The sequence below is a fragment of the Eucyclogobius newberryi genome, unplaced genomic scaffold (assembly GCF_026437365.1).
Source record: "Eucyclogobius newberryi isolate DKJ021-1_F unplaced genomic scaffold, fEucNew1.0.hap1 SCAF_7, whole genome shotgun sequence".
Classification (NCBI taxonomy): Eukaryota; Metazoa; Chordata; class Actinopteri; order Gobiiformes; family Gobiidae; genus Eucyclogobius; species Eucyclogobius newberryi.
Genome location: NW_027316389.1, coordinates 14,588,986 through 14,615,665, shown reverse-complemented (window position 1 = coordinate 14,615,665; position 26,680 = coordinate 14,588,986). Strand labels below are relative to the sequence as shown.

The 26,680-nt window shown below is 40.6% G+C and overlaps 1 protein-coding gene across 2 annotated transcripts in view; it reads right to left on the bottom strand.

The window, feature by feature from the left end:
* Nucleotides 1-802: 802 nt before the first annotated feature.
* The window catches only part of LOC140348459 (neural-cadherin-like), a 96,951-nt gene continuing 71,073 nt past the window's right edge, over nucleotides 803-26,680 (bottom strand). The window contains exons 23-33 of one of the 2 annotated variants that reach the window (XM_072434395.1): nucleotides 22,891-23,105; nucleotides 21,613-21,734; nucleotides 21,376-21,503; nucleotides 17,870-17,993; nucleotides 16,216-16,399; nucleotides 15,531-15,697; nucleotides 12,934-13,198; nucleotides 12,194-12,377; nucleotides 10,641-10,888; nucleotides 4,505-4,659; nucleotides 803-1,825 (exon numbers count right to left, since the gene is read on the bottom strand). In XM_072434395.1, the coding sequence (XP_072290496.1) occupies nucleotides 1,268-1,825; nucleotides 4,505-4,659; nucleotides 10,641-10,888; nucleotides 12,194-12,377; nucleotides 12,934-13,198; nucleotides 15,531-15,697; nucleotides 16,216-16,399; nucleotides 17,870-17,993; nucleotides 21,376-21,503; nucleotides 21,613-21,734; nucleotides 22,891-23,105 (2,350 nt within the window). In that variant the 3' untranslated portion in view covers nucleotides 803-1,267. The remainder of the gene's footprint in view (nucleotides 1,826-4,504; nucleotides 4,660-10,640; nucleotides 10,889-12,193; nucleotides 12,378-12,933; nucleotides 13,199-15,530; nucleotides 15,698-16,215; nucleotides 16,400-17,869; nucleotides 17,994-21,375; nucleotides 21,504-21,612; nucleotides 21,735-22,890; nucleotides 23,106-26,680) is intronic. The other variant, XM_072434396.1, reaches the window with a different exon arrangement.

The window sequence follows — 26,680 nt, the reverse complement described above, 5'->3', positions numbered from 1 at the left end:
GCAAAGATAAAAAGCCAGTGTCTAATGCAGGGCCATATAATAGTCAGTAGGTGGCACTGCGTCCTCACCCAAAACACTTCCACCTGAACCTGACATGAGAAGATTGACAATCATAAAGGTGCCATGTGTTTAAACGGAAATGATTCTCACTAACGCAAAATGGATAATCACGTGTGCACTGCAGGGGGCGCTCACGTTGAGACTCCCATGTCTCAGCGTGTTGCATGATGAAGGTATGGAGGCCGGCTAGATTCAGACATCAGAACAGTCCCCCCAGCGGTTTGCTCCAGTGTCACAGCTGTTTAACTGCAGTAATGCCAGCCAATTACATATGGTGTGGGGCGGGCTGCTGGGACCCCTGCCGCTTCTGACTTCAGACTGGAGATCCCCAGAAGCTCAGGTCAGAAGGCTATAAGCGCCGGGCATGAATGATTGATCCTCAATTTGACTTTGTTCCCCTTCTCATAAAAGCTTCTTGTTTCAGGAGATGATCTTTACGGGCTGATTGGAACAGATGTTATGCCTAAGTGATGCATTTTGTCCTCTAAATCAATGCCAGGAGAGAAGCTAAGGAAAGCAAATTGAAAGTACTTAGAAGCAATAAGTATGTGTCTGTCATAACAAAGACATCTTATTCCTTAGTCCTTTGATAATCTTGATAGCAAAAAAATAAATTCAAAAAAGGAGAAATAGCACTGCACTGTGACCGGCATTTGATCATAAGAGTGAATTTGAACTTCAAAGAAACACAAGATTTTAATCGCTAATCTGAACCCGTGCTGGAACATGATCAAGCTCCAAATATTATCAAAGATATTCATTTATTTAAAAGGAAATAGATAATACAAATGAAACAAAATCATTTTGTCACATAAACAATTTCATGAGTCATTAACAACCGAAGGGATGTGGCAGCGTCTCCCGGGAAACTCATTTGCCTTCTTCCTCGCGCACATTACTCTTAAGAGTCTGATGACATGAAAAGCTCCGACACAGGCGCTTCCCAAAAGTGCTTTCTGTGGAATAAATACTGTACAGTGCAATGCCGAGTAAACAATAAATTACATTTCTCATTCATTGGTAAACATTTTTTTTATCAAAGAGGGTTATTGTTCAAATTTTAATCAATACAGTACATATACAGACTTCACATAGACCATAGCAACCTCCGACTCCAGTCTTTTCGCATTGAATCATCATCTCCCTTCGGAATAAGATTAGCAGCACCCCCCGTCTCGACTCGGCCCAGTGTTTATCCCACTCAGGCTCAGCCGCTCTTCTCACAGTTGAGCTGCCCTCTGCTCTCCTTGGCCTTGTCCCTCTGACCCTCCGCCGTCCTGGAGTCCCCCCCCCTCAAATCGCTCACCACGGCCTTGAGCGTTTTGAACCTGTCCGCCCGTCCGCTCTGCTGCCTCACTTCTGAACCCTGAGCAGTGCTGAGGGAGCTGAGGGAGCGCACCGCCGCCAGGCCCCGCTCTTTGCCTTTGGGGCGGCGCGGCGTTGTCATGGTACCCAACTCCCCCGGGTGATCCATGTCCCTGATCACCTCGCACAGGTAGCGGGCCAAGTCCTGGCTGGAGAAGGACAGAGTTTTCTGGGAACGCCGGAAAGTCAGTGGCGAGGGTAAGGTCTCAGTCTCCGAGGAGGGCATGGCGAGACGCAAGGCAATGGCGGCGTTTCCGTTCCCGTTTGGCAAGGTCTTCTTGTTGTTGTTTTCCTGGGACAGCTTGGGGTAGGAGATGATGCTTTGCGGGTAGCTGTAGCGGAGAGACTGTGCGGGGCTGGCCTGGAGAGACCGCTGGAGCTCCGCCATGTTGAAGGCGTTCTGGGGGTACAGCGACAAAGTAAAGAGAGTCAGCATTAGAGGTGACTGGGAAAAACTGGGATGTTACAAGATACAATGTTAGCGTCACGATGGGAAAAAAACACAACTATGTAATTATTATTGACGATTACTGAGATCATGACGAACTAACAGCGACATCTTTCATTTTCTTTCATCCCAACATGTTCCTCAAGTTTATAACCCAAACAAAATCACACTGATAAAATTGATGTTGTAATTGTAATTTGAATGTTGATGTTGAAAAAGTTTAAAATTTAGATGTATTTTTTGGACTTAATTGAATTTGCTTCTGAAAGTCATGATTTTTAATTCTTTAAGATTATACCTGAATAATCATGATTAGCGATCAACCTAAGAATCTAAACATCCCTAAATCACAATTATTGTTTTGGAGATATGTAAAATTAGAATAGCAAGTACATAGATCATCTATAATTACCGGTAAAACAGTTCAAAATGACCTACAATGACAAATCAAGTGATATTTCTGCACTTTTGTGATTAATTTTCTGGTCCATTCACGTTTTGTGCGATTCCAAGACATTTACAGACACATTTTAGCACATTACAGTCTCATTACCATAATATAATGCAAAAAAAATAAATGAAATATTATTATAGGTATTCATTTTTCTCAACATCGCCCACCCTTCATTTTCATCCTATTCATTAAAATCCACAGCACAACTACAGCCAACACGACAATCTGCAGTAGACGTAAACGGCTTCTACGTTAAAATAAACCTCTCACAAGTCGAGATCCATGTTAACAGAGACATGTTGCCAACAGCGCAACTATTGATTATTCAAGCAAGTAATTAATTATCTGATTGCAATTCTGGGAAAATGCTATTACCGTCCCAATTACAACAGAGGCATTAGCTATTGGTGTGTAGTTGCTCAATTTCAACTAATTAACTCACACCGTGATGTCTCCTGAGCCGAAATATTCAAGTTTCAACCTGAAAGCACCTGCATAATAAAACGAGTTCACGTGTGTTTCGTAATGAAGTTATTATAAGCAAACAGCCCAATAAAAAGACTTTAAATATACGTTACAATGTGATGAGTGGATTTCACAGGAATGCTCTTTAAACTGTGCAGTTACGGATGCAAAGATGAATTAATATGCACTTGCCAAACGTACTATAAATAGTGTTCCCCAGAGTGGGAGTGGAGTTGGGCAGAAAAAGGCTTTTAAATATGCTGCCCCATCAAACTGGAATAATGTATAACCTGAAACTGTCAGAGCGGGTTGCTATGGGGGAATTTAAGTACATTTAAGGGATCAAGAAAATAGTCTGCAAACTTTGAACTCAAAGTACGCATTCTTGATCTCTTCACTCGAATTTAGGGGTATTTTCTTTTCCCGTTTTCAGCGGAGAGCGGAGGATGAGCGGTCTGGGCAGTTCCTCTGTCTTCTAAGTCACATTTCGGAATATTAATTTGATCCGAGTGAGATGTGAGCTGTTGGAGCGAAGAGAGGGATGTTAAGAGTTAAGTCATGTCTTTACTCCACTATCTCTGTGAATCCAGTGGAATTATAGCCTCATTCACAACAGCGTTTTGGTAGAGTTAAAGGTGCACTCTGTAACTTTTCCGATGGAGGGTCCGCCACCTGCTCATCTCCAGGGTGATGTGCGAGCAACGTTCCAAAGTATGACATTAAAGCTGAGTAACCCGAATTTCAAACCATGAAATAGAAAGTAGGTAGAATCTGTCTAACTTCCTGGCTCCTCGCTCCCACAAACACTGTGGCACATCGCTGGCATTCACGCATGACATTTTGGGAACTCGCACTGCTTTAGAACGGCGTTTTCAGGACAAGTGAAGCAGGATGGACCCTCAGCGCACAGCCATTCAGGTCTCATCCCACACAAAAGGCTCTTTCTTATAAGTTTGCCCTCTATAACATACTTTATTAGATGAAGAGAGCGTGCTGTCGTCTGATTTGTGTCACAGAGTTCTATTATTACAATGCACTTTATGGGGGAAAAACAACATTTACATTAACATCTAGAGAGGTTTGGTCATTCTGCTTTGAACTTTAACATCACCATGGAGACAAGCAGGTGATGGCAAGTTACATGTCAGAGCCGTGGAAAGGTGACCCCACTCACAGTAAAAATAGATGTTCGTCAACGTATTTTGACAAATAACAACAATAGATGTTCGTCAACGTATTTTGACAAATAACAACACCACTATAATGAAATAAAGGCTAAATAGACACATCTAATGCCATACTGTGGTGCATCCAGCAAAGCAGTGACATCTCCATGGATACAATCAGGCGGCAGACCCTAAATCAGACCTTTAACCTTCTCCAGGGTTTTGTACAATGCTGTTTTTATTATATTTGGCTGTCAAAAAAGTGTATGCTGTTTTTTTTCTCAGGAGAAGCTTTTCATACCTTTGTAACTATTAATTTAGATCAATTTTGTTGGATAATTTGAATAAACTACTATTATTTAGCCAGACAAGCATGAAACAGTGTCTGCCCCCTTGATATGTATTTAATTCATCATAAACTTCAGATAGATTTTAGCTGGTCAGCCTGCAGCATCAAGTCCAAAAGTTTCATAAGAGATAAAAAAGAAAAAGAAAAAAAAAAGAGAATATTTTCAGTGTTAAATAAGTAAATAACAGCACATTTACCTGATCCTGCTCTCCTCCGCCCTCTTCGTCGTAGTTAAGCACATTCTCCCGGATGTCCTCCCACTCGCCGTGGTGCGCGGACACGTGGTACACACCCTCTTTCAGCCCCTTGTGTCTCCTCCAGCACGAGTACAGGAACAGGCCCAGCATCAGCACTGGGGGGCGCCAGAGAGCGGGTTAACAGCCCAGCAGGAGCACTTGTGCTTAATTAAATCCATGGAGTGTGCACAGAAAACACATCTTTGGGGTGTCAATGAGATTTACAACGTGATCGGAAAGTGATGATTTGAATAAAAGGAGAAATAAAACAGTGATTAAAAATGACTTGAGCTGTGAATGGGTAATATAACGGCTAATCTTCAAAGTGAAATCCTTGCATTCAATTTATAATTTAGAAAAAGGCAACGCTGTCTGAGTAAAAGGGCTTTTCACATCACATTCATTTGATTTATTCTGATCGTCCAGCTCACCTCACATGCACAGTAAAGACATATTAATGACATATCTCCTGAACACCTTTTGCCTTTGAAGTTGTTGTTTCCTGTCTTATCAAATGCTGCAGTTCCTTAGAAAGCCATTAGGCCAATGTGTATTCCTCCCAGTTAAACGCCAAAGCCACAGTGGCACGGCCCGACACGGAGAGGGAATGCTGCAGGAGGCGAGCAGGAAAAGGTCCTAAAGCACACACATCAATCACGGCTATTGTGTGCTGAATTATACAACATGCTGCACTGACCTTTAAAGTCCATTAATCTCAACCAATATTTTCCTCCCATCTGCCATCCCTCTCACTCCCTCTCTCTGCCTCACTATCTATTTTTACCTGTTCTCACTTGACTCAAGTTGCTTTTTATCAGCTTAATTTTGTTTTTGTGTTTCCCTCAACAGAAACGCCTACTGTGTTCAAGCACTTCTTTATTTTCTTTACTTTTCTTGGCTTTTCGTCGTTCACATGCCTGTTGTCTGGCCCCTGTCTCGTTTTCTCTCATTCACGATGAGCTCTAACTGGAATACAAGGTGGTGTTAATGACAGTTTAATTGGAAGTCTACAGAGAGAGCTGGGGTCTCCACATAAGTCTGTGTTTGTAAAGTAATTGCTTTGAAAAAGAACATGTCGACTGCGCTTTTGGGTGGCACTAACAGGCTGATGGTGCTCATAAATGAAGGAGGAACAACGACTCCCTTAGAGGTAGTGTTCGGGCGAAAAAGTGGTGTCTCAATTAAAAATGTATTTCCTGTTTATAGATGATATTTTGGAGGATATTTCGCCATTTTAGTTGATATAGAAAGTTTGCTAATTCTACCACTCACTCACGCTCCTAAAGGCAAAGTGGGTTAAGTGTCTTGCCCAAGGACTAAAGGTGGGATGTAATATATTTAAAACAATTATATAAAAACTGGAGAACTGCAAAATTGGAATTTCTTCTATATTGTATCAGTGTATCATCTATAATAAAAACTATCATAAATGACCTCGAAAAGATACAGAAACATCCAGTGTAATGTGGGACGGAAATTAAGTGATATTTCTGCTCTTTTGTGCTTAATTTTATGGTCTATCTATGTTTTGTGTGATACTTTTACAAACATATTTTAGCACATTCCTGATCCATTGTGAACATTTTGTTATAAGATCATTCCAAAACTGTTGAGATATGATTTTTTGTCAATATTTCCACTACTTCCCAAAAGTCTCCCATCCAAGTACTAACCAGACCCAACCTTCCTCAAATATTGTGGTTTAAAATGTGTCAATCATAAATGTTTGACACAAGGAGAATTAATATCAATAGATGTGTTTACTGTGACATAATTGTTGTGTATGTGATATTGTTGATGAGCAGTACACAACACTTTATTGTATACTATAATCCACCTTTAGTTTTCCTTTAGTATTGTCCACGTTGCATTATGATTGATTTTGCATTTTAAAACCTTGTAAATGCTCGGAATAAATGTGAAATGAATAAAGCCAGATTACAATAGTTCCTTAAGGATTTGTTAGCCCAGTAATTACAGTGACATTAACCATAAACCCGGCCAAAGCCTCTGCAATCTGACAAACTAAACAGCAAATTCAACCAAAGAACTCCCACCTGCCCTGCAGCAAACTATGAGCAGTTAAAATATTGCGACCTTACGTGAACACAACCTACACTTTTTGCGTTAAAATATGGGTTTGGTGTCACTGTGTCCCCATTACTATGCTGCTCTCATATACCAAAGCAATATCAGGCTTAGCAGCTTCCCCCTCTCGTTCCCGAGGCGGTCAAACCCAGTACGGGCTGAGGGAGAAGGATATCGATCAGCTTTGACCCAATGGCTTCATCTGTGCGTTGAAACTCGATGCAGAAAACGGCTGAATCTCGATGAGCGGGGGCCGGCCCCTGTTGCCTCCAGAATTAGCCGCTCGGAGAGGCATCCCGCAGGCAGCAGCGCACCCCAGACCCTCCACCTCACTTAGCCCGAACGGAGCGCATTTCTGGCAGGGTTCAATACTACGCAGCGCACACAGGTAAACATACACAGACGAGCGTTTGAGAACCCCCCCGACCGCATGCCCGGAGCCACGACTGCACTCAACTGGTGTGTGCATGTCCAGAGAGATCAATATCACTCAGTGTGGAGAACTAACATCTCAGTCATTCATCAATCTATAATGCTGCTGCCTCTTTGGCCCCTTTCACTGTTACTACGACCAGTTCTTAGGAGCGTAGACGGGGCCGGTATAATAGAAGCGCGCAAGTGTAAACAATCTGCAACCGCAAACGCTTTTAAGCCTTTCTTTGCCTAAGCAGAGATGTAAATAAGGAAATATAATGAGCAGGATCAGTTGGTGATGAAAAACGTAAGGAAGAGGCAGAAGGCAGAAAACGAGACAGGTGAAATGGAATGAGTTGAAAATAAAATCATTTATTTATAAGTCTTTTAGGGGAAGAGAAACTAGGCACTTTACATGGTGTCTTGGCATCGGAATGCATACAGGAAGCTCATTTCTCTCGCTCTTCGGGAAAATTGAATTTGATTCTGGGCTAATGAGGCATGGGCCGACATGAGTGCGTCTGCCTTTGTCAATAGCATGCACTGAACTCACACTCTGCTCCCTCTGTGACGGCTTGTGTAAAACTTAATAATAGATGAACGTTTTAACTTTTAATGCACGTTGAGGCAGAGAAGGAGTCCCCCTTTAATTTAGCACCCAGCCAGCAGTCTCCGCTTAGCGTGGGGTGTTTTCATGTGGAGGCACTAGTGGCTCCAGAGGTGATCAGGGTCCTCATTAAACAAGAGCAAAATACACACACACACATATTCAATAAACAATCACTGCACTGAACTAAGCCATGTCTCAATTACAAAGGCTATTGGACGAAGACTCAAGTAAAGGAGAATTATAGAACTTTATCTTGGGAGAGTAACAACAGTTGAGGTATGAGCAGTGCTTTCAATACTTTCAATTTAGAAAAAATCTAAAAAGCCCAGATATTTCTTTTACAGGATATTTCAAAATGACATCAATCTAAATATGAATCATTATTTTCAGTCCAATGTTCGGTGTGTGCTACTTGCCAAACTGTGAAGCTCCTTGGACTTAGCATGCAACCAATACATGAATTTTCATGACTGATGCCAAGGCTGCACTTCATCATCTTTGAATTCATTATCAAATATTGAAAAACTGCTTTATATGTTTCACTCTGGAGTGTCAGGATAACTGATGTCCAAATACTTGCCACATGCCAGGAGGGAGCATTGAGTCAGTTATAGAGCCAGTGACTGTGCATTGAATTGGCCGAGCGTTTTATAAGCCCGTCTCTGACAGAAAGACTCATAAACACTGATGTGGCACTGCTGAGGATAGTGTGAGCAAAGGAACATGAAAGACACTCACACACAAACAGTTACAGACCACATTATTAACAACAACTGAGTTATGATGCCCTGTTCAGCCCTTATCGATACTTCAAATTGATGTATAGATGTATGCATTGTTCCACGAGACACTTTTACCTAAGGGGACACTAAAGTATGTTGTATCGTGTTGCTTTTGCTCTAGTATAAACTACTTACAAATATGATGTTTTAGATATTATTATCATTATTCATGTTTACCAGCCACTTAAAATAATAACAAAACAGAGCAAATATGCGTCATATTCATCTTTAAACTTTAATTTAAATATATTTTTCAAAATAATTGTTATTGTTAAATATACAACAAATACTATACATGTCTTTTTTTCAAGAATTTCAAGGAAAATATTTTATTTGATTGCTTCTTTATAGTTGCCTTTTTATTATATTCAAAATGTACAAATATGCTAGTTCATACACTTCTACACCCTCTACATCTATTCACTAAATATTAAAAATACACTCCACAAAATGTACTACATCATCGATCCTGATTTCAGCTAAATCTAGTTCTGGTGTGGACTTGGTTTGGTCCAGTTCTAGCCCTGGTTTTGGGTTTTTGATCGTGTTTCTTGCGCAAAGACTCTCACGTAATCACACACAGGTCTGTCTGTCTCTGTTTGTGGAATGTTTTCTTCAGCCCGTAATTATTAGAAAGAAGGTATTTTCGCTCTGTGCGCTGCAGACTGAAAATCTTGCCTAACGTGAAACACATAATAAAAAATGTATCTGTCGGGAGCCCCTGAGAACAGACTACACAAACTAAGAGGCATTCGTATTTGGATGCGTCACAAATTGCACTTACATTGGTGAACCTATGACCTTTTTAGGCATCAAAGGGCAGATCAGATCATCTCCTCTTCAAAAGCAGACGGCTTTTCCCCAGATTCACTATATCTCCTCTAAAGTCTCCGGCAATCTCTCAGGGCAAGTGTTAGAATCTTCGTCCACAACATGAACCGTTATTCTGCTCAGTATTCATTCGCTCTCAATGACCTTGTGAACTGTTTATACTGAGTGTTATAACCAGAGGTGGATAGAGTGGCCAAATAGTGCACGCAAACAAGTACCACTGAAGTAAGAGTAAATGTAACTGTCCAGGTGTAACAATATTGTTTGAAGTTTATGTTTGGAAGGGTAAAACATTAAATGAATCTTGTGTTTTCAAAGGGAAGACACAAAAATGAGAAATACTAAATCATGTCTGACAGAGCGGTTTAAGAAATGTTTAAATCATTTATCATTATATTGTATTTGTTTTTAGTCACTTGTGGGAAGAATAACCAAAACTTTGACTCAAGTACGAGAACTGTTACTTCAAGCTCAATATTACTCTGTTTACAGTTTAATATCTTTAAAAAGTTACTCAAATAATTGTAACTGAGACCTACCCACCTCTGGTTAGAATTATGGCTTATCTGTGTAAGATTTTTTATTTATTTTAACATTATACAATAACAAAATAGAAGAATAAAAAGCAAAGAAATACAGTTTTTTCTCCACGTTAAAACCGAACATTCCAATACAAATGGGAGTTTTAAAATGGTATGGAACCACGGCAGCAGACCTAGTGAAGGTTGTGGTACTTTACAGATCAATGCTGTATAATCTGTGACAAAGTCTAGTGCATGAGAAATACATGTACAATGAAAAGAGAAATTAAAAAAATCCTAAATGCATTGAAAAATGGAAATGAGTGGACAGTGGGACATAAAAGTGTGATGGATCAAAAGTAGCAAAGAGATGGAAATTGACTTGGAGCCAGAACAGCAGAGGAGACAGGGAGACGGAAGTGATGAAGAATAAAGAAAAACATATAAAGAAAGCCACAGATTCTCCGGGGACTTTCACGGTTTCCCTGTGAATCTCAAATTAAGACACAGCGTGTTCTCTCCATCGCGTTCCCCTCCACTGCAGATATTTGTTTCATGTTCCCACAAACCTTCCATGGAAAATCACATCCGGCACAACTCAAGAGATCAATACAGAGACAAGTGTGTGTGAACAGGCTCAACAAACAGATGGAAAACAGAAATACAGCAGAAGGCACATAAAAACAAACACCATACAAAAAATAGACAAGTATACAACAACAGATAGATAAAATCAAACAAGATGGACGATATTGAAGGCAAATAAAAATACATATTAGATGTTATGAGACGTACAAGAAGATGAGTATCGTGTCACCACAAATAAAAGAGCACATATTCAGCATAGCTACCTAGAAATGCCATGACGCAGATGCTGATGGCAAACATGGAGCTGAGGCTGAGGCTGTTGCCCTCGTCGCGGAACAGGGCCAGGGCCACCTCGCAGTGGCGCCCCCTGTAGCCCGGGCTGCAGTGGCACGAGTAGCGCGAGGGCGAGTGTGGGACGCAGGTGCCATGACGACAAGGGCGGCTGGCACATAAAGTGTAGACACACATTTTACCCACGGGGCTCTCCTTGGTCAGGTGGCCGGGCGGGCACCTGCAGGAATGTCAGAAGGCAAAATGAAAGAAGGACAGGGCACATCTGGGAATACAGCGGACAAAAAGAACACTTCAGTCGACACAGCTGTGAAGCGAAGAGGCCACAAAGACATCTCTGAGGTGCATCGCCTCTTATGTCCGATTTGAAAGATAAGTGACAAGGCCGACAGTACTCTAATGGAAAGAAAAATCTAGTTTGAAATGGAGAAGTTGAAATTGCCTTTGCACGGGCATTCCTTTGTGTGTATTTTCCTCAAATATCCTCTGAATATCATTGAGCCATGCCCCCTGCCTCTCACAGAGCTTTATAACCTGAGGCTGTGGTGCAATCATCGTCTATGGATATTCCATCAGTGTGAAAAGTCTCACACTGAGCTGAGTGTCCAGGACTACAGCTCGAAGACTGAGTGGGCCTGCCAAGTTTAAAGGGACAGTTCCAACTCAGAGAGGGGAGTTATTCTCTTAGACACACACATATTACTCTGGAAAAGCTCCAGGGAGCCCGCTGAGGCCCCACCTGCTGGAAGTCATATGGCAGATTGTTAACTGTTGTCAATTGCTGTATTTGTAACGGTTATCTCAGTTTCATATATGTATGGAAGCCAACTCCAACTCCAAGTCAATTCTCTCTGCGAGTATAAATAAAGTGACCTGAACCTGACCCTGATGTGAATACATTGTTATTTCAATTGTAATGAATAAAAATTGTTTTTGTGCATGAACAGTTTTTCATAGTTTTTTGCATGACATATGACATTATTATTTGTAATATTATGATGCACTTGCCATAGGACACTTGTGCACAGTAAGCCTGCTTATTGTAAGCTCATTTACCAGAGAGGTGTTAGTGTTATGATTATTGTCAGGTCACCCTTGAAAAAGAGGTCTTGATCTTAATGGGACTTACCTGGTTAAATAAAGGTTAGTGAAATAAATTGTGAGGAAAAATCATGATTCAATGATTATTCACTATTATTGAGACTGTGACAAAACAACAGTTAAATCTTTAATTTTCTTTCATTCTCGTGGTCTGATATGTTACTATTCTTCAAGTTTGTGATCGGCTTCACAAAACGGAACTTTCTGAAAAACCAAATAAAGTTAAATATGACAAAAAATCCAGATTATTTACATTTGGGTCTATTTTTTGGAACGATAGATTGAACTAAAAATACAGAATTTTTGTCACAATTATAATTCTTTTAAATTTCATACGATTATATTGTGATCTGAATAATCATGACTATTGCTAAATCGAATAATCTTGACATCCATATTTATTCTTTGGAGTTCTTTACAGCACCTGCACTCATGATGTCTCCACATGTCCACGCAGACCAAGGGAGCGGAGCACTGGTGTTTCTTGCAGGCGTCGGAGGAGCATCTCGGGGAAACGCCTTGGGAAGTGACCACCACGAGCCCCTCTGTGGCCTGCTCCACATCCAGCGGGACAGAGCGCCCATTAAACCTCAGATCCCGCAAACAGCCTGAAGAGACAGACATCGCAAGTGAGTGCAAAGAGAAAAGATTCTTCAATGCTAAAAGACACAGTGAAACACCAGTCCTCGGGCTACGTCTTTTATGGACACACATTTACACTCTGCTAACATATGAAGTCAAGAAACAAAGACACACCCCACCGACACACCTAGACATTGGCGGGCAGAGCGGCACGTAACCTCAGCGTACACACAAACACACATACAAACAGCCCGAGGCCAACCTGTCAGCGTGCTCTTCTTTACTAGATAGTCTCTCTCACAGTTAGTTTGCTCACTCTGCAGGAGGCATGGCAGCTGACACATGATCTAAATGCAGATCAAGTGCGCTCATGTCTTTATCTATTTCAAACTACGGGGTCGAAGCGGCGTTGGCAGTTTCTCAAGCTGGTAAGTAACTACTAAATCAAGTGTGTGTTTGTTAATTTAACCAGTGGAACGGGCGACAAAGGAATTTCATTTAAAACTCTAGTTAATTAGTCACTTATCTACACTTGACTTCCAGCTGTCTTCTCCGGTTAAACTTTTTTAAGAAGACACGTACCGAGGAAGCTGCGGTTGTGTCCTGATGGAAAGGAGTTGCCGAGCATCACCAGCGCTTGGTCGATAATTAGCTCGTGGCCGCGGCCCAGAGAGGCGGTGACCTCGCGCCGACCGCCGCCGCCGTCCACACGCAGGCTGAACTCGCGGCCGAAGCGCTCCAGCTCTACCTCGTGCCACTCTCCATTATTAAGGCGAAAGGAGTGGAGAGTCACGTTGTAGTCTCCATCTCCGAGGTTGTAAAAAACAGCCAGCAGACCTTGGATAACCTGAAAAATACAGCACAGAGCGTTTTTATGCCATCGATTCTTAATGGAGGGAAAATAGCAACGTAACCAAGGCAGTTTAATTGAAGAGGTTTGTAATCTAGCAACCTAGACTATAGAGATTGGTACTGTGTCTTGTCCAATAACACAACAGCACATTTGCTTTATTGCTGACTTAGTTTAGGGATTGAATATACAACAGCATAAGAACAGAAGAAAAGGCAAAAAGGTCAGGTCAGGCAATATTTTTGTGAAATTTAACTTGTTCAACGGGGTGAATCTGCCAGGAGCATATGGAAAATTCTGTGCTGATAATGACTTCAACCGATACGATGCCACAAGTCTTTTTAGAGGCGATGCGGCAGGAGCTGGAGTCATCCCGAAGGGAAGGTATACAAGAAAAAAAACAATTATCTTAAGGATGAGCGAACACAATGGCTACACCAATGAGGCCCTCTCATAACTGCAGCTTGTACATGTCCAAAGCTTAATTGGAAACAGTGGGGTACGATAATTCAGATTCCTGGCCTGACTGATATTAACTATTGCTCCCCCAGCATGCATCTACCCCAGTGGGCACACACGCACGCGCACGCACACGCACACGCACACACATACACACACACACACACACGCGCGCACACACACACACACACACGCGCACACACACACACACGCGCACACACACACACACACGCACACGCACACACATCTAAAGTCTCCTCACAGCCGCCTCCAGCTCACAAGTCACAGAAATGAGCAACAACTCAATCAATATTCTGATCAATATTCTAAGTGATCATGAAAAAGTGCAGAGCCACAAAACAGCTAGCCTCGCTTTTATTTTTAAAAAATATAGAAATAAGATGAAAGATTTGTGTTCATATTACAGCTTTAAAAGAGGAGCGGTTTTCCACAATAGTAAAGTCCATCATGGGTTGTATTAGAAAATGTTTTTCTCTGCAGAGACACCGTATTCCTGGGAGAATGATATAATGTTTATGCCCACATAGCCTTTGGTAACCTTTGTGTGAAAGTGTGGTTAATTATTCAGTGTGCACTCAAACCCATATCTACCCTCAAGAAAAAAAGGGGTGAGAGACAGCCCTTTAAATTAGGGCTTGTTGTCAGCTAACACACCAGGCTTGTGCTCAAGTGTTTCTAAGAGCTCTGAGACAACTGGGCTGAAAACATTGAGCGTTCTCCTGCACACAGCATCGGATATTTTATACAGCTCACCAGTTTGGTCAACACTGAACATTCACTGCCACAGCAGAAGCTTCAGCCTTTTCCTTTCTCTGCCAGTGCAGGCCTGCTAAATGTGAGAGGACAATGTTGTTTTTTCTTATGTAATATGAATCTCTGACAAAGAACAAGACAACAAGGCCAACAGTTTAGGCATCACTGTCTCACAAATACAAGATGGTGCACAATCTGCCATAACAGAGACAAGTTCACTGAAAACAACTGACCCGGGTGATTTCTGAAAACGACAATTTTAACAGGACATTTACGTCCAGGTGCTGTTCAGTTTTAGTCTGTCAGTCAGTGAGACAAAAATTTACACCAGACGAGAGCAAGTGTGCTCTTAGAGAGGTTAGGCAAACTGAAGCTGAGCAGCGCTGAGTGCAGGCAGAGGCCGCGGCGCAGAGTACGCACGACTTTAGGCCCACTTTTCAAAGCACGCTGTGTCAAATACTTCAAGATTAGAACACAAGATCTGACCTTCTCCCAAGAACCGTCAGCTCTCAAATTGCAGTGCACGTACTGGGATTGGAACTTGAAAATGGAGCATGAGATTGGGTTGCCGCCCATCACAGAAGCTAATGGAAATTTTAAGATGCTAAAGGCTAAACTTCCAAAGTATTCTCTCACTGTAGTATGATAAATAGTAGTAGTAGTAGTAGTAGTAGTAGTAGTAGTAGTAACCCAGCAGATTTACTTTTTATACTGTTCTCTATTTGCACGCTGATGCACAAACATGGTGGATTTGGTTAATAACTGTAGTTTTGTGTTAAATCCTGAGCTCTATAAGAACCAGAGACAAGAAATGCTTTGAGATATAGAAGGCAACGTTTTAAATAACAACAACAATAAATAATAACAACAATAGCAACATTCTGTGGACTAACTGAAAGACCTTGTCAAGTACATACATGTGTCAATCACCAGCCTCCACAGTATCCACCCATATGTCGCCAACCCTGATATTACTCACTCTCTGCCTGACAACCATGTGCTGCAATCATTGTCCGGGCCCTCGTCGTAATTTTAAGGCTCACAAACAAAACAATCAGAGCTGTCAGGGTCTAAAGGAGTGGCCGACACGACTCACCTCTAAACGCAGGTATTCATTCTGCTCCTGGGAGAGGAGGCTGAGGATCACACCGGAGGGGGCGCGAGTCCGGACCCCCACCTGGACACGGGTCTGCCGCGCTGGGAGCGACCACAGGAACTGGAATTGAATGTGGCTGCGTCCATCAAAGGAAAACTCTGGAGCTGCTTGTCCATCAAACGTAGACGCACATAGAAAAAAAACACTTGTTCAATTAATTCAGCTGTCAAACAGGAAATACATGGGCATATCGCAGTGGGAAAACTGGCTGCAATGACTCTTTACATGATGTGAAGTGGTCTTTCTACACAAGCAAAGCAATGCCTTTGGGTTGATATCCAAAGTGAATATCTCAGTATTCTTTTAGCATAGTCGCAATAACAATATTCAAACAATATTTTTAACAATGCATCAGAAATGTGCTAAAATGTATCTATAAATGTCATGGTTGACGTTCAAGTCCAGCACAAAACGTGACTGGACCATAAAGGGGCAAAAATATAATGTTATACCCTTGTTTGGAAGATTATGCTAGACGTTTTGGTTTCTTTACCCTTTTCTTTTAATACTATTTATAGACAGATTATAAATAGTCTTCTCAATTGCTATGCAATCCCTTTTTTTCATGCATCTCCCGCCTCTGTTTAGCAGTAAAAAAAACAAAAAACTATTAATGTTAACGTACATTTTTCACACTTCAGCCTCGAAAGTCCGGCCTCACACAGACAGCTAAAAGAGCTCAGTTCACCACTACAGCGCCCCCTGTTGCCACATGAAGGAAACGGTTCCTTGTCGTCGCAATGGTCGTCGTCAAGAGAGCAGGCCGGTATAGTGTTGGAAGATTCCGCCGGAGAACCAAGGTCATACAGCTAGATTTAAGAGGAAAGAGAAACAGAAACATGAGATAACCTTTATTTGTCCCACAATGGGGAAATTCCAGGGTTGCAACATGGATTAGGCACAGAAGTGTAATAATAATATAAAAGGGTGAAACTATTTAGTGAAGTGGAGGGTGAAAAGAATGGAATACTGTGTCCTTGCAATCACAGAGGCTGAGTAAAGAGTAAAGTGATTGCCGTTTGAGACACACAAATCCATCTTGTGATTTGACTCTATATATTCTTATGAAAGTGGTTTATGATTATTTAATGACACATTGGACGGACACTGATGCCCTTTTACGCTGTTAACATAAGATGAGTAAGAAAAAAACATATATTGCATAATAATAACCATGCTTTTGATCTGTCAAATTTGTTTTACGCGGCATTATTCCTTAATGTCACATCTGGTGGTGGAAAGCTACAATTGTAGACACGGCTGCCATGGGACAGACTGACAGAAGTGAGACTGCCAATCTGTGACATCTGCCCCTCTGACCACCACTCATGCACACACAGCATCCATACTTTGCAAGGTGGGCAAAGTGTCTTGCCTATAGGGCTGGGCAATACGGAGAAAAATGAATATCTCACAATTGTTTGAGACTAGTCCAATAACGGTAGTTACGGTAGTCAGACAATATGTCAATCCAACAGAAATGTGTTAAAACATGCATTTAAACAATTCATATTTGAGGTTTAATTGTTGGATATCTTCAAAACAACATGCACGATATGATCTAATTTTGACATATTGCCCAGCCAGCTACCGGCCTAAGGACACAACTCTGGTATGATTTGGTAAGGTATTATTTTATTTGTACAGGGACAGTGCACAACAATACTGTATATCATAAGACAAAGTGAAAGGACAGATGCTGGTGCCAGGTTATAACACGTTTGCTAATTTACACCTGATGTTCCTGAGCGGGTGAATGTCATGGAAGTATTTGAGCACTGAATTTTAAGTATGTGGATAAATAGAGCAATCAGAGTAACACATCTGCTTACCTTACAGAGTCACATCACTCAACAAAAGTCTAGATACAGATACATTTCTCTCTCATACTCTCCCTCTCACATCCTTTCTTTCAGGCCTCCAAACACTACATACAAACACATATTCTGTTCATTAAAGTTCATCTGTTGGCAAATTGTTCCAATGCTTCAAGGCGGCATATAGCTGATGTATATTTAGTATATACAAAGTGCACAAGTTGAACACAACCTATTCTCATAGCCAAAGGGGAGTATTTTAAGTATTCATCAGCTTCTCAAGTAAATCCTTGAGCTCACATTAACATTCGAGTTAAGACCCCTGTCACCTGTATCAGCATTTACCCAAGAGATAAAGATTTTATAGGCAACAATGAAGAGATCAATACGTAATTCATCTACAACAGGGGTTTAGAGACAAGCCCTAAAGCAAGACATAGGTGGACAATTGAGCTGCAATACCTGGGTATCCACCAGTAAGTTTCGAACACATCCACTGTAGTGCTTATACTGTAGCTGTGGGTATTCATATGTGATGTTCTCATTGACCCCTCCCAGCTGCAGGACATGACTGCCATTCAGATACCTGCAGAAAAAAAACAACAACATTCTGTTTATTGTAAATGACAAGAGCAAGGGCAACTTTTCAATACTTCCATTCAAAATGCGATGTAATAGAAAGAAGAGATGGAGAATGCGAGGAGAGGAATGGCACTCGCATTATATTGGCTGTCATGGTTAAAATTCACACATTCAATTTTTTCAAGCCAAGCTGTCAGAACTATGCCTTTCTCTGACACCAATGTGGCATCCAATTCTTATGTTGTTTGCTTAACAAAAAAAATAGATGAGTGATAGATAAGGCTTTTTTGCTCTTTGGCTTTAACAATAGTGATGTGAACGCCGACCTGTAAACAGCAAACAATCATCCTTTGCAATGTGTACTCATGTAGGTTAATTAAAACTTTCTGTAATAGGAGTCTGAGGTTAAGTAGTAGTATGACCATAAATGTATCTGATTTATGTAGAGTAATAATCATAAGGGTTTTATTGTACAAGCACAGCACTGCTGTGCAGGAAAACAAACTTAGCAATAGAAAACTGTAAGACGAGAAAGCTACGTGAAGCACACAGGCAGAAAAGATTAGTTTGTATTTTAAGGATTATATCTGTGGATTTTATCAGCTGGTTTTCCCCTCTAGATACAACAGGCAGGTACATTGAGAAATTGAACAGAAGAGTCAGTGGGTAATAAGATTTAGAAGAGTGATTCCACCTGCCTGCACGTAAACCATTGCTCCATTGCAGTATTGATATAATAATATGATATATATATATATATATATATATATATATATATATATATATATATATATATATATATATATATATATATATATATATATATATATATATATATATATATATATATATATATATATAGGGTTAGTCAGGGTTCAGAGCCCACCACAGCACTGAAACTGCACTAGTTAAAGTCACAAATGATTTGTTATTAGCCGCTGACGATGGACTGGTCTCAATCCTGGTTCTGTTGGACCTCAGCGCAGCGTTTGACACCATTGACCACAACATTCTACTGCAGAGGTTAGAATGTGATGTAGGTGTTGGAGGAACAGCCCTCAGCTGGTTTAAATCCTATCTATCTGATAGGTTCCAATTTGTTAATGTAAACCAGAGCTCCTCACCAAGCTCTAAAGTAATTCACGGTGTGCCACAGGGTTCGGTACTCGGTCCAATTCTGTTTACTCTTTATATGCTGCCATTAGGCAACATTATCAGAAAGCATGACATTAACTTCCACTGCTATGCAGACGACACTCAGCTGTATTTATCAATGAAACCTGATCAGAGCGATCAAGTAGACAGACTTAGTACTTGTGTGAAGGAGATAAAAACCTGGATGACACTAAACTACCTGCTTCTTAACCCTGAAAAAACCGAGGTCATTGTGCTTGGCCCTAAGCATCTACGAGACGCTCTATCTGAGCAGATAGTCACACTGGACAATGTCAGTGTAGCCTCCAGTTCTACTGTAAGAAACCTTGGAGTCTTATTTGACCAGGAGCTCTCATTTAAAGCTCATATAAATCAAGCTTGTAAAACAGCCTATTTCCATTTGCGCAACATCGCCAAAATCAGAAGAATCCTGCCTAAAAGTGATGCCGAAAAACTTATCCATGCATTTGTAACGACTAGATTAGACTACTGTAACTCCCTGCTTGCAGCGTGTCCTAAAAGCTCCATAAAAAGCTTTCAACTGGTTCAAAATGCAGCAGCAAGATTACTAACAGGAACAAAAAGAAGAGAGCACATTACGCCAGTGCTGAAGTCTCTTCACTGGCTCCCCGTCGAGTCCAGAATCAAATTCAAAATTCTACTCTTGACCTACAAAGCCATAAATGACATGGCCCCATCCTACCTCAAAGATGCTATAGAACCATATCATCCAAACAGAGCTCTTCGCTCTCAGAATGCCGGCCTTCTGGTGGTGCCAAGAGTCTCTAAAAGTACTGTAGGAGGTAGAGCGTTTAGCTACCAAGCCCCTGTGTTATGGAATCAGCTCCCGACCCATGTTAAATATGCTGACACAGTCTCTTCATTTAAGTCCAGGCTTAAAACGTTCCTCTTTGAAATCGCTTATGGTCAGAGTAGTTAGGAACAGAAAGATAAACCCACAGCTTCAGCTACGCTGCCCTAGGAGTAACTGTGCTGGGGGAAGTATGACAGCTTGAGCACTATCCTCTTCTTCTGACTACTTATGCTATCAAACAATATTTATTTTTTAATTCCACTTGCAAACTGTTCACCGCCTTCTTTTTCTTTCTCTCACTCCTGAGGACCTGTGGACCCAGATGTCCCTCTCCTGGTGAAGTGGTCCCTGCCCCATGTGGACGGTCCCTCATCTGCCTGAAGAGTGGGTCCAGCTCGCCTCCCACGGTCCCTCATCTGCCTGAGGAGTGGGTCCAGTTCGCCTCCGACGGTCCCTCATCTGCCTGAAGAGTGGGTCCTGCTCGACTCCGACGGTCCCTCATCTGCCTGAAGAGTGGGTCCAGTTCGCCTCAGTCGGTCCCTCATCTGCCTGAAGAGTGGGTCCAGCTCCAGTCTCCTCGTGTCCGTCTGTCCGTCTGTGAGAGTCGGATCTCTCCTTCACTGGAACTCCTCCAGGTTTCTACGCTTTTTTCCCAAAGAGGTTTTTTTTGTAGTTTTTCCTGGCCGAGAAGGAGAGTCTAAGGACAGAGGACCCTGGGACATCGTCCCTCGCCATCACAGACATTGTCTGACTCCATCGCCACCACAGACATTGTTGATTCATTTCTCCCTGTGGCCCTCAGAGGCAACTGTTGTTGTGATTTTGGGCCTTACAAAAATAAATTGATTTGATTTGATTTGATTTGATTTGATATATATATATATATATATATATATATATATATATATATATATATATATATATATATATATATATATATATATATATACAGTGTGTATATATATATATATATATATACAGTGTGTGTATATATATATACACTGTCTATTCAACACATTCAATATCATCTAGAGGACATAGAAAATATGAGCAGAGCTGCTTTACTGTATACAAAGTGTGGCGATACTAGAGCAGGGATAAAGAGATAGAGCTGATAAATTATATTTGTGTAACTTTTGACTCAGGGGGAATTTTAAGATAGAGTATTTTCTTTAAAAATTCATTAGCACCACTGCACTAGTCGGCCTTAGAACAAACCAAATATCCATGAAGGTACATCCACAGAAAAATGTCTGAAGGATTTTAATGGTTTCATAAATCCTAAATACAGAGTACACAACCTCGCAGGTTTGGCTTGTTTGTGGGGCTTTTGAGCTTATTGGCTCCCTTTGGAATTCAGACGCTTTGTTATTGTGTTGCTCAGCTCAGACAACTGTTATTTAATTATCGATCTCACTTGTCTCTATTGGGCGTCACCCCTCGGATTTCGCAGGTTGAACGGTCCTCTGTCATGGCCCATGAGTCCACACCTTCCATCTCCATGATAATAGCACTGGAACATCTATCAAGAGTGAAGCGAACTTCCTTAAAAACAGGGAGGAAAACATACAAAGCATTAGATGCTGTGTGCGTCTAACAAAGCAAAAAAGAAGTCAATAACAAATATTAAACAGGTTTCATTTGGATCACTTACTTTACTGTTACTCCTGATGTCAAGACGGTGCCACCTTCTGTCTGCCACGTTTTTTGTTAATTGGAGCACCAACGTTCCAGAGCCATGATTGATTTTCAGGGTTGGTGACCCAGCAATTAGCTCTGAAAAGCAACATCCAAATTACTGCAAGGTCTGTGAATTAGTTCTAATGAGAAAGCTATTATTTGGAAATGAGGTGGGCCCCACAGAAAATATCACCTTTAATATTTTGGTTATGGAAGCAAACCAAGTGATCGATTTTGAAACAAGATATATAAACACTGTTAAGAGTTAATGGGAAAATATGTTCCCCAAGTTTAAATGCTAATGCTGAAATAGATTGAATGAACAGCCCTGAAAAGGTTCAATATTTGCACACTAACTCTGTATATTTAATTGTTGAACATACATTTAATTCAGGATTACTGTAGGAGCTTGTATGATGTACCAATAACTTTATTCTGTAGTTAATGTTTTATAGTGTTGTAGCATTAATGAAGGGAATGTAGCTTCTGCCTCTCTCCTCATTAATACTTGTCCTTGTGTGAGACTGAATGAATGATGGAAAGTTAGATTGAAAGTGATTTAAAAGTAATTAACTCTATTTGTTATGACATTCTTCCACAATTGTACACTTGACCAATCAAATGCATATTTTTTTAAAGAGGAGTGGGGTGCGTTTTCTATAATCAATCTGGCAAAAAGTGTGTAGGTTAAATTGGGGACTCACATTGCCCTGAAGAATAAAACATGAGAGTTAATGGTTGTTTCTGACTATGCCCTCGTAGTGGCGAATATGTGCTGGGAAAAACTCAAGCTACACCACTCATGGGCTGGAAATACAAATCACTGTCAGTCTAAATGCAGTTGATTTTTAGTTTTTGGTACTGCAAGTATTTATTAGGTCGACTCATTAGCATCCGGAGCCTAATCTGTGTCACTGAGATCAATTCTGTGTATCTAAAAAACAGACTATTCCTTGTAAACAATGGGAAAAAAAAACAGCAGCCAGGCTAAGTGAACAAGGGAATACAATTATGAATTATGCATTGCCATCCTTGCTTGTAGTAGTGTAATGTAGCGACTCATTTGGGGCCATTCAAATTCCTCCTATTACTTAAGGTCCATAAATAAAAAAAACATCATACAAGCAAATAGTGTTTTTCTCCATAAATTTAATTATCTACCCGTCACTAATTAATCTTATCACATTAATGTTCAAGTCTGTCCGCTGAAAGACCAGAGGAGCGTGTCTAATTAACCTGGAGTTTGCGTTACCTATGGCCATGTAGTCCTCGCTGTCCCCCGGCATCAGCGTGGCCAGTGGACCTGAATAGAGCAGCAGTCCGTCATCCTCTTCTGTCATAAACTCCAGTGAAAGATGGCTATCAAAGCATGGTCTTATAGGGGGAAACCAGGCATAGCTGTTGCCAAGGAAACTAAGTCTTGTCTGCTGACAGTCAGGCCCCTCCAGCAGCGGGGGGCAGTGGCACCTGTAGCACAGAAATAAAAGAGCAGAGAAAAAAAAAACATCTAAGTGAAAGAAAGTGTCAGCGCTGTTGTTGTTTTCTGCGCCAAAAAATGTTTCCACTGTCCAACGTCTGGACAAGGGGACTGTTCCTTGACAAGTATGAAACTGGCTGCACACAAGTATTCTACTTTGACCTGTTCTTAGTGTTGAATAAAACATTTACTTTAGGAGGTAATTGCATTAGTCAAACCGCAGATTCTTGAAGATGGACTGTGGTGAGGTGGTCCACCATTACCATGTGTTTTGGGACTGTCCTACTTCTCAGATGTATTGGACTGAGATTAACAAAGCACTCAGTTCTTGACATCGCCATCCACTAGATTTCAGAACAAAACTCCTGCCATTGACACAATAAATGCATTTAACTGTATTAGACTTTGGACTAAATGGGGCAAACTCCGTGTTTGGGACTATGTTATTTGTCTCTCTACATTTTGTTCTGAGTTCCTTTTGTGTTGTTGTTTTGTATTATTAAAAAAGAAAAATGAATAAAATAAATAAAGATGGAATGTGTAACTAAAAAAAACAATGTAACATGAAATGCGTGTCACAAACTGACAAAATAAAGCAGTTAATTAGGATTCAGTGTAGCAGTTGAAATGTCTGTGGTCAGAAAAAAAAGCATTCAAGCGTGGCTCAACATTTAACTTTGATACACTTTAATTCATTCATTTCAAGGATTTCTACTATGCACATGCTTTTATACCAGAAATCCAACCACATTATTTGAGTAGGCAATGAGGTGTGTGTCTTACCCCCGGGAGACTGAACATTATAACAGTATAGAACACTGCATTGTGCACTTAAATGGAGTTGATTATTGATTAAAAAATGTCATTACCAAGCACTAGCTCATAAAAATGAAATGTGTGCATTATATAAAGAGTGCAAGGGACACAACTCATGCATTTATTTATTTTAATCGAGGCTTATATGGCGACTACTAATGTATGCAAATGTCATAATCTAATTTAACGAGAAACTGAATTTTAATCTAGATTAATTGTAAAGCAAAATCTCCATAATGCTTTATAAATGCTTTGGAAGTATCCCAACGTGTACCAACGTGTACCAACGTGTACCAACGTGTACCAACGTGTACACTGAATAGGTTGTGTTCACGAGACATAATAAACTTTCTATAATCTTGATGGTTTGACATGGTGAATTTAGCTTTTTAACTGTCAGATTGCAGATCAAGTTTATGGTTCATATCTCTGTAATTATTGGGTCTATTCACATGAAACAAAAAATGGCACAAAATGTCTTCTCTGTCAGCATAATATAACTGAACAAAAGTAACATTAATTTTTCCCTTTCAACTCCATGATTGTTGTCTGCTGAAAGGACTTCAAACCATATGATTAATATGATTATGCAGCCAATATCTCACAAATCATGACAAGGTTCAGAACTTTTGGATTATGAATTTGGTTACAGAAACAGTAAATCTACCATAAGGTCTGAAAATGAAATTATAGAAGGTGAATTGCAACATGTTAAATTGTAAAATTGTGAGGATGTTGATTTCCCAGTTCCCTGCTCTTTGCTCAACAGAACAGGACGCTATGACGCTGGGAAGAGTGCATCTTTATCAATCGATTGTTTCCATGAAGCATAAATCCTTGAATATTAAATTGTACCTCAAATCAATTAGCCACGAGCACAGCACTACTCTGGATCATTCTTTAACTATCCCAGCAGTCAGCACCTAACCCTGTGGAGACTATTCCTTCTCAAAGCACCACATCCTTTGTAGGAGATAATTAATTATATTTCTTTCACTTTGCTATGCACTGTACCGCCACTGATTTCCTGGACTTAGCTTTTCAAATCTCCTCGTGCCCAGCCCATTCTCAATCTGGAGTATACTCTGGTTGACATCTGTGCAATTGCCTTTTCTTGTACTTATCTGCTTTGATTAGACTCTGATTGTTCGGCATCGTTGCTCTTGCAGAAACATTAGGGGGGAAATGAATGTTTTCGGCGCATCGCTGTGCCGCGTTTGTGAATGCGTCTGCAATGGTAAATATTAATAATAACGCGACCGAGCAAAATTGCCGTAAGGGAAGCGATGCTTTTGGTGATGAGAGTGTACACGTTCAATCACTGCTATGGTGGGTATGGAAAACACCGGTTGATCTCATCCTCAGCCTCCACTGCAGGCATGTGAGACAAGCTGGCTCGACTGATAATGTCAAAGCCATCTATTTTCATGCAGTGTATAAGAAAGCTATGTGCACCCAGGCTGTTAGGAGCTGTTTCTCCTCTTTGCTGTTTATTCTGCAGAGGGGCAACACATGTCAAGAATACTGATCTACACAAAGCAAAACGGGCTTATAGGCAGAGAGTAGCCCTGTGCATACATACAAACACAGTTAAGCACACCACCTCGGCCTCTGGTTGGCGCTTTCATGTGGCTCTTGAGAGTGCAGCCAAATCAAGGAGCACAGGCCCCGTGTATTGCACCCGCTGACTGACAATATCTGATCAGCTGCAGACTGGGGGTTTGCTCTTAAGCTCACTCTACAAAGGATACCGTCAAAATGTAAGATTCTTTGTGATTGTAAAGCAATTCACATAAGAACATATGGCCCATACAGAAGGAATAATGGTCTTCCTATACAACAAGGGATCTCTCAGAAGTAGAAGCATCAGCTGCTGCAGAGAGAATTTAAAAGATAAAAGTCAAATAGAGTATTTCTTTTGCTTTGCCTTGGCCGTACAAACGCCTTTGACAAAGTTGCATGTTCATGTAAAAGGCATTAAATGAGATTTGGAGAAGTTGTGAACGTAGAGGGGGGCCAGAGTTGTGCTAATCCCCTTGCCCTATATTTATTTAATCTGGCATTAGTGTGTGCTTAAAATGAACTGCATGCTGTTTCCTCTGTGATAGAAGGCCACAAAGGTTGGAACATTTTAAGATTTACACCATGGAATTGGTTACTGATATTGTTTTCAGATTTTAAATAAAAGTCAAGAAGTAAGAGCTATAAAATATTAACCTGGTTGTGTTGTTACTCAGGTTTGTGTATTGCATGAACATGAATTGATCCCAAGATGAATCACAAAAGTGCATAAATATTGTATATAATTTTATATCTACGTTTTGGTAGTTACAATGCATCCTTCTTATTATAGGTTTATAGACAACATACTTAAAGAGGCTGTATCTATTGTTTTTCATGTAATAAAGGGAAATATCTTTTGTCACAGTACAGATACATTCGGGTGAAAATGTGCTGACTGCATCAAATAATAGAACCTTTTATTCTTTGTGAAGCAGGAAGTGTGCTGTTATCAGACTAGTTATGCTGTTATCATACTTTTCTGTGACGGCAAAAATCACCTTGGCCAAGGAGAGTTATGAAAATCTCTTATAAACTAATTGCGGTGAATAGTTAGAACGCAAGAAAGGCACTAGATAAATGAGGAATACATGTGGACCTCTAACTCATTCAAAGTCACATTTTTAAGATAGTAAAAATGTACGGCACCTTTAATAACCAAAGTTCACATTGACTCTGAAACTAAAAA